The sequence below is a fragment of the Alosa pseudoharengus genome, unplaced genomic scaffold (genome assembly GCF_046254945.1).
Source record: "Alosa pseudoharengus isolate Yale_2024_CS ecotype anadromous, Long Island Sound unplaced genomic scaffold, YU_APseudo_1.1 YU_APseudo_1.1_scf_5, whole genome shotgun sequence".
In the NCBI taxonomy this organism is placed as follows: Eukaryota; Metazoa; Chordata; class Actinopteri; order Clupeiformes; family Clupeidae; genus Alosa; species Alosa pseudoharengus.
The window spans coordinates 8,375,473-8,384,280 of NW_027468837.1; the positions used below are offsets into that span (position 1 = coordinate 8,375,473).

The window sequence follows — 8,808 nt, forward strand, 5'->3', positions numbered from 1 at the left end:
AGAGTGTTTGAGGTATTTTGACGTGCTGGAGGTGAGATTTGTGATGTGAATTCTGTGGCATCCATCAAAACGCAAGTGCCAAAAAACACCCTCCTGTGAAGTGGAAAATTTTGCAGCGCAGGCCGGGCCGGGCACAGAGAATATGTTTAACTCTCTCCTCTCTTCTCGCAAACAGAGCTATTACAGGAGCCTACTCTCATAGCAAGTATAAATAGACAAGTGCGTGTCAACTGAGAATAGTATGTTGTAATGTAGTAACCCGGATCACTACATGAGCCCCACACATCTGTGTCCTGAGGACGAACGATAGAAGACAACATTGGCAGCATTGGCAGCCCCTGAAATTCACAGTCCACTCTGTGAGTGACACTGACAGATCAATAAGACCACTCACTCCCCCACAAATGGTGTGTCCCTCTCATTCCCCAGAAGTGAGACACACCAGCGCTTGCTTCCTTCCTTCCAAAGCACCTTTCTGGATCACCTTACGGTCAGTCAGTCAGTCAATAGAGTGTGTGTGTGTGTGTGTGTGTGTGTGTGTGTGTGTGTGTGTGTGTCGGGAGGGGAGTACTGTGCTATGCTATGTTATGTGAGCTGGTAAGGGGCCGGCGGGGGCAGTCTGGAGACACAGTCACACACTAGACAAGGTTAGCGTGGTGGGAGATAAGCCAGGGCCCTGCCAAACGCCAGCGGGCATTCCAGACACAACGCGTCTAAAAGTGATAGCTGGCAGTGATAGCTGGCGTGGCTCGGGGCTGGTCACTTGAAGTGGTGGGTGGTGGCTGGATGGGTGATATTCTGGAGGTCATGACTGAAGCACCTGAGTCATTCCTGAGATGGTATTTAGGAGTTAGAGTCACACAGGCTCAGTTTTCAGCCCAAACCAAAGAAAATGGAACTCAATAGCCATTAGCTACAGTAACCCAAATGTCTCTCACATAAGAGAGAACAAGCTGCAGTCACAACTGACTCACAGTCACACAGATCCGATAACTCCAGCCTCGCCTTGGGGGATGCAAAGCTGGCACCACTTGGGCAGAAAACAAGAAACTAAAAGCACAAGAGGTTTTCTTGTGAAGATATCTTTTTTTTGGTCAGTCATACCATGCCACACACATTAGGTTTTGTTCCCTGAATAGTGACCAATTTTACTTTGAGGACCCCCATGTCCCGCAGATGATGCCACCGTCACTGATATGATGATGCCTTCAAAGATACAAAAGGCTGATTCATACCCATCTTCATGCCCGTGATAAAGTGACCACATCTGAGTCATCTATACATGCGCCTCTCTTATGACCTATTAGTCACGCAGCGCTGTGTTTTCAAATGGCCATTTCAGTCCATATTTATTTGCCCTGACCTACGTTTAGGAAATAATGCATGACAACTTTTCTGTGTTGTCAACACCTCTTGCTATCAAAGCTTATGTGAGTGAAAGGTCATCAAGGATGTTTGTATTTTCCTGATTGCACAACTGTCAGGCATCCAATAAGTACCGGCCCACAGAGTTAAACATGATGCAGGGTCATCCCTGGTCAATATCAGCACGTCGAGGTGAGTCATACGAGTGACCAAAGCTTCCGGACAGTGCTGATGACACACACACGCGCACACACACACACACACACACACACACACACACACACACACACACACACACACACACACACACACACACACACACACACACACACACACACAAACAGACACACAAACACACACACACACACACACACAAACATATTCACATACATACATACACACACACAAACAGACACACAAACACACACATACACACACACAAACATATTCACATCTGCACAGAGGCCTAAATATCCTTACATACTAAATCATACACATAATATACAAACATATAAAAAGATACATATATCTCCACTCTCACACACACACACACACACACACACACACACACACACACACACACACACACACACACACACACGGAAAAGTATACCCTTACCCATATGCACACCCTTGACAGGGCGACAGGGCGACTCCACTCTGAGTAAACTGAGAATGCGGCACTTCCACTGCCTGTTAAATATGGAGCACTTAAACAGGGCCTGTGGTAAATTAACACTGACTACCTCTGTCTATCTAGGCTGAAGGATGAGTTATATCCCGAGTCTGACTGACATGGACGCACTGTGTGCACAGGTGCACAATGAGACAGAGAAATGCAATGTTGAAGTTAATAGAATGTTCCCCCAAATAACGGAGAAATGACCTGGATTTATTATGGTTTAAAAGTTATTTCTTGTCTCTGTGTGACGAGACCCAGACAGAGAAGCCAGACAGCCACAGATTTCCCCATAAACCGCTAGCCTCTGTCTCTTAATGGACCTGGTGCCATGAAGCTAAGAGGTAAAAAGCTCCAGAGCGGAACTGATTTTACAGTTCACAAGGGCCCTCACCTTCACACAGACCATGTTTACAAAGACAAGGCTTTACTGTTGTACACCAAGAGTTCCTTTCAGTTCAAGTGCCATTTTAATACATTTTCATAAATCATTTTTTTATTGTGAATTTAATATCAATTCAAAGTTGACTGTTTTGCAGTTTTATCACTTAATCAAAACAAACCAACTGAAGTTTGATTGACATTACTTGGAATATACAAGAAAAAGGCACAATTCTTTGTAAAAATGGAATCTGATATCTGTTTTTGCAAATTAACTCTTGAAATACACGTCGGACAAAGAAATATGGTCTTTTGGGCCCCCACCATCGACTTCAAGGCAGTGTCTAAATGCAGAATAAAAAGTGAGAACGCAACGCCCCTTTTGCGTTTCTTCTTTAGATACTAGATTATACGTAGATATAGCACATCTATCTAACATTGACCTGATACGGTATAGATATCGAAATGTTATATGTGTATCTTGCCACCAAAAGTAAAATGATAATGAGCTGACATAGTTATAGGTCATGGGAGGAGATGAGAGCGGTGTTCCCACTGTTCACCCGACAGCAGGGGAGAGATGACAGACAGAGCATGAAGCCCATCATCACACAGGCACCATGCAGCCTAAGTATAGGTCACTCTCCGTCATGGCAGCCCTGTCTGGTTGACGTCATCATTTATTCATGACGAGAAAGGAGGGACAGACCCTGAGACCGCCGCTTAGTCCAGTTACACCATTACCAATCAATGAGCAAAGCCACTGACAGTAGCCCTGTGGCGTCACCCAAAGCAGCTCCACTCACTTCACTTCAGTGAGCCACAGCTGAGTCAGAGGCACAGCTTTCCCTCAGTCAAAGCTCCACCTCAGTGTGTCACTCCAATCAGCCAGCGATGAAACGCTGCGTGACTGATCAGATATCTGTTACAGGCAAATGTCTAAAATGCCTCTCCACACGTTAAAAAAATACCTTAAGTGTTCTATATGTTTAAATGGCCTGTCAGGAAGGTTTGGGTTTGTCACTGTTGTAGAACAGCTGTTTCCCTCTCTCTCTCTCTCTCCCTCACTCTCTCTCTCCCCCTGTTCCTCTTCTCCCTCCCCCAGGTTTCGTCCTGCTGATTCAGCATGGTAGCCTCACCCACGCCGGACCTGGCATGCCCACCGCCTCATCAATCAGACCCACTTAAACGAGGCTGTGGCCGGCCGGCGCTCCGCTCAGCCTCACGGCCCATAAGCGTAATGAAACTCCTGTAGCCCCACTGCACTCCACTAAATCACCCCCCGCGTGATGTAATATCAATGAGCCGCAGGAGCAGAGAGCAGGAGAAAGAGGAGGAGTCCAAGACGCAGAGGAAGGAAGCTGGACACTCTAATACAAACCTCTGATTGGCACAAAAATGTACTATCCTCTCTGTGATCAATACATTTTATGTGCAGCACTTAGAGATCTCAAAAATGCTAAGGGCTCAACAATTAAAATATGGAGAGTATCACATCCTCAGAGGCTATTGTAAATATAGAGAGTATCACATCCTCAGAGGCTATTGTGCGAGCCAGATGATGCAGAGAAGAATAAGCACTTTGAACATCTTCATATACACACATCAGAACTGGCCTAGCAAACAGAACAATAATGTCTCAACAACTGATAAACTGATCACTCCAAATTAACTTTGTCATCATAAATAAATAAACATATATTCCACAAATACACACACACACACACACACACACACAAGCAGTAGTAGCATAGAACTGATTTAGTGATAAAAGTTGGAAGGGCTTTCACACACAGCCACACCAAAACACCAACTAATGGACTCTGACCACATGTTAAAATGAGTGGTTTTTTTTCAAGTCACTTTTGCTTCACATTTATAGGAAATGTCAATTCTACATCAGCCCATTTACCCTCCCTAGTACACACACACTACACTGACGCAACACAAACACACACACGCATATGGACTTACCAGCTCTTTGGTTCTGGTGTGAGTTGCTGGTGCAAGGCGAGAGAGAAGCCGAAGAAGCTGCCTTTGGCCCCCTCCTTGATGAGTCGAGCCGAGGTGTCCAGGTTAAAAGCTGATCCCAGTCCAGTAAGCAGCGAGAGCAGGGCGCAGACCCAGACCCAGACCCACCCCCGGCCCCAGCCCCATCCCTGACTCCAGGCCAGGGGACGGGGGGAGCGCGAGACCTCTCCCTCTCTGACTGTTTGCTCTGAAGCCATGGTCAAAGTGCAGCTCCTGTCTCAGAGTCTCTGTCACTCCGTCTGTGTGTGAGTGTGAATGTGTATGTGTGTGTGTGTGTGTGTGTGTGTGTGTGTGTATGTATGTATGTGTGTTTCTCTCTCCCCCGACACTGTCCCGTTCCTGCTGAAGTCCGACTCCCCAGTGGGGCCCTTGTGCTGTTAGTGCCGCAGCAGCATAAAAACACCAGAGTTGTCCTGATCTCTCTCTTGCTCTCCCAGTCTGTCCTCCCTCCTCCAGGCCTCTCTCTCTCTCTCTCTCTCTCTCTTTCTCTCTCTCTCTATCGTTCCCCTTGTCTCTCCTTCTTCTTTGGCTTTTTCTTTCTCTTCTCTTCTCTGCGGTCCGGTCCCGTCCGTGTGCTCCTGTCACTCTGAGAGCTGCCTGAGAATGTGTCTGTGTGCTAGTTTACGTGCATGCGTGTGTGTGTGTGTGTTTGGGAGAGTGTATGCATGTGTGTGTATGTGAGAGAGAGAGAATGACTGAGTGAGTGAGTGAGCGTGCATGCATGTGTGTGTCTGTGTGCGCGCGGCTACCCCCTCCTCGCTCTCGCGCTCGTTCTGTGAGAGACAGAGGACAAGTGCCTTGAATAGCCCGCTCACTCCTCCCCCCTCTCCCTCTCTCTCTCCCTCTCTCTCCCTCTCCCTGTCTCTCTCTCTCTCTCCCCCTCGCCCCCCTCCTCAGCTGACATCAACACTCAAGGGATCCGTGCCAAAATACCAGGCAAGGTTGTCAAGATACTTGGACTGGGCTGAATAGAAGAGACGGGAGGAAAAGAAAGCAGAGGGTTTTATCTGTTGACCGGAGCCCCGTCCAAACTGCCAGTCCTGGATCAGCAGAGCTGAGATCTGCCCGCAGGTGCTGGGTTCACACGGACAACCAGAGAGAGAGAAAGAGAGTGAGGGAGAGAGAAAGAGAGAGGAAAAGAGAAAGAAGAGAACATGGTGCACAGTCCAAAACAAGGGAAGACATAAAGAAGAGAACCAGAATGATTTTTTTTCTTCTGTGAATAAAACACGCTCGAGTGCACTGTCAACTTCTACAGATTCTGACCTGTCCCTTTGCAACAATAAGAGCCACACAGGCACACTGACCCACAAGGGATGCGGGCTCACATCAGATTTCTGGGCCTCTGGCGCTGACTGGCAGGGCATACGGAGGCATTAGCCCTATGAAGTGAAGCGAGCATGATCGACAAAATGAAATGCTTACAGTAACAGGAGCCACAATGAAACCATGCAAGGAGATGACACGATTTAGGGAGCAGAGCAGTTGTATCTGGCCCCATGAAGGGGCCAGTGGCCACAATGGTGGCGTGAATGTGGATAACATGATTTGGGGAGACGAGGACTTAATTAAGAGACACTAGCCACAGTGTGTACGCAAACTCACTGGCCGTGTTCATTAAGTCCTGGTCTTGGTCACACCCTGGAAAGGAGAAACAATGCAGGGTGGGTGGGGGGTCCCCGAGGGGGGCAGAGGGAAAGACCACCAAACGAGAGGTATGTGGATGGACGCAGGGATGGACAGCCCCCCTCCTGGCCTGTCCAGCTCCAGCTCTACACTCCGAGCAAAGTCGAGAGTGTCCACTGCAGGCAGCCAGGCACATGCTGCATTGTCCACATTGTGGGAGCGCTCGCCCACAGCTGTTCTGATTGGACCAGCTGATTCTCTCTCTCTCTCTCTGTCTCTCTCTCTCTCTCTCCTGCTTTGACCTTATGCAGCTGTCATTCATGACCGGACCAGTTGACTGAAATGGAACGGCCCGTTTGACGAGGCCGCCTCAACGCTGCTCACGTTCACTGCTCCGTTTCCTCTAAATGAATCATTCACACAGACTACACTGAGGATATTTAGATACATTCAATTTGGCATTCTACATGCACCCCTAATCACAGCCTAGAGATTGAGAGGTTGGGGTCACATAACCTGAAAAGTGCGTGCAGGTCTAGATCTAGGAGAGATTACAGTGAATAACCTGCACCTGCACACCCATGGCTTATACACAGTTGCATTTGTCACGGTTGTGTTGCTCAGGGTCTGCACTGCAGGCTTTGCTATGCCGTGGTGGTCTACTGCCGTGAGGTGGTGGGTTTGCCTGCAGGGTCCAAGACCCTCATACCACATGGCCATGTCCAATACTCCCTCTAGAGGGAGATCTGTGCAAGTGCAGCAGGCATTCAGGAACTCAGAGCCTTTTGAGTTAGTGGAGATTCTTCAATTTGGTTTTGACAGCAAAGTTCCCAAGCGAAGCTCCAACACAAATTCATCCTGAGGACAAATTTGAGTCCGATTCGGTCACACACCCACGCTTCGTGCGAGTGTTGTAATTATTACGAGATGTACAAGAGCCATCAGAGTTGGCTTAAGACATGGGAATCTCTACCAGCTAGCTTGCTTCTTTCATTAGCTCAATCATCACTAATGCTTTCCAGACCTTATAGCCCGTAGGAGTTGATATTCACTGAACAGTTCCAACATGCTGCTGGGGATGTTCATACCAATACCCTCCCACTATTTAATTCCTGTCAGAGATATTTTTCCTTAGAGCTCAAAGTTAGATATTCAAAAGAGACAAACAACAGATGAGGTGAGTATTTTCCCATCTATACACTCTTCTTAACTCACCATTTTTAGAGAAATCAGGGGAACCAGGGTAATCAGGGAGGGGCAGTAATCATCCAAAGTCACGTTTCTCTGTGACCTTAAGAACTCCTGGATGCAAACATCTCTCCCCCTCAAAGAAGCCCTGATGAAAACTAAGCACTTCAAATGATGCTACAGTTGGGAAGAGCGACACAAACATCAACACTGGGCCTGACCACGTCCTCATCACGTCCCTTTTGATTGGTCGACTCAAGAGGACACCTGGCACTATGACATCATACTGAGACTGAGACAGTGTTATTACTTTCCAACATACAAGGAGTAATCGTTCCCATATTTATCCCACATTCTCCACAGAATTGGACAAAAACCACACAAAACTCCATGGGTTCAGTCCAAGACTAAAAGACGCCTTTAACAAGTCTTTGCAACTAGGAGTACATTAAGGATGCAACCTGGTCTCAGGAGATGACTACATCTGATAATATTTTGGAGAAATGCTTTAAACTGGTGTCTAATGGAGATTAGTCATTGCACACTGTTTGGGATGATATCTGGCAATAATAAAACAACACCCACAGAGCCCATCCTTCCGTAGGAATGGAGCCGCAGACTCCAGGGATGAAGGGTGAGGGCAGGAACCTGGAAAAAGAAAAAGGGAACCAGCGTGATCCTTTGAAAATGTCAAGAATATCTTAATGGCAGCTTGGGCAAAAAGCCCAGAATGCCGCACAGTGCTGGTGTAGGGAACTAAAGGGAGGGGATGAACAACGGTGATGGGTGTGCAGTCTTATGGATGCTTCTTGTGTGTGTATGTGTGTGTGAAACAAAGCGATAGACACAGAGTGATAAGCCAGAAAGAAAGAGAGAGAAAGAAAGATGGAAAGGAGAGAAAAAGCCTTGATGTCAGGCCTCCCTGAGTTCTAGATCTCATTAGTAGTCACAGGCACACTTCAAGGAGAGGGCATATTTTTAGATGGCCGTGCTTAAAGGAAGGTGTGTGTGTGTGTGTGTTTTTCCCGCTTTTAGCCCCCGACCTCCTTATGGTTGCTGTCACTGCAGTCAGTACTGTTACTGTAAAGGTATTGATCCATGGTCAGGAAAGGGGGAGATTACATCTGCATGCAGATCACAAGGTTGCAGAAGACAGAAGCACTCGATCCAAGCACGCCATTTCAGGCGACTGAAGTTCATGGTGCAGACAATGTCCGCCAGCGCTTTTGTTATAGTCTCATGTACTGTAGACAGCAGTAGCATCATCAATGCAAAAAAGGGCATTTTGATGATAGAGAATCTCAATGAGACTGGCAGTTCTCTCAGGACCAAACAGTGGCTCGCAGCATTTTCCTTACAAGTAGACTTTTTAGGTTGAATAATTCATTAAAGGATTACTGATAGCCTTTCTCTAACCTCAACACATCAAAAAAAAAATGCTGTTGTCCCATGGCACATTTTGTGCTGTTGAAACATTATACAGTATGGGCTTAAAGGTGCCATGTGTAAGAATTGAGGTAAAAATATCCAAAAAAATG

General features: G+C 47.0%; 1 protein-coding gene across 1 annotated transcript in view; it reads right to left on the reverse strand.

Moving 5' to 3' along the window:
• The window catches only part of itga7 (integrin, alpha 7), a 38,952-nt gene extending 33,834 nt beyond the window's left edge, over positions 1 to 5,118 (reverse strand). Inside the window, exon 1 of the mRNA XM_076268071.1 lies at positions 4,400 to 5,118. Within this exon, the coding sequence (XP_076124186.1) occupies positions 4,400 to 4,653 (254 nt within the window). The 5' untranslated portion in view covers positions 4,654 to 5,118. The remainder of the gene's footprint in view (positions 1 to 4,399) is intronic.
• Between the last annotated feature and the right edge of the window lie 3,690 nt (positions 5,119 to 8,808).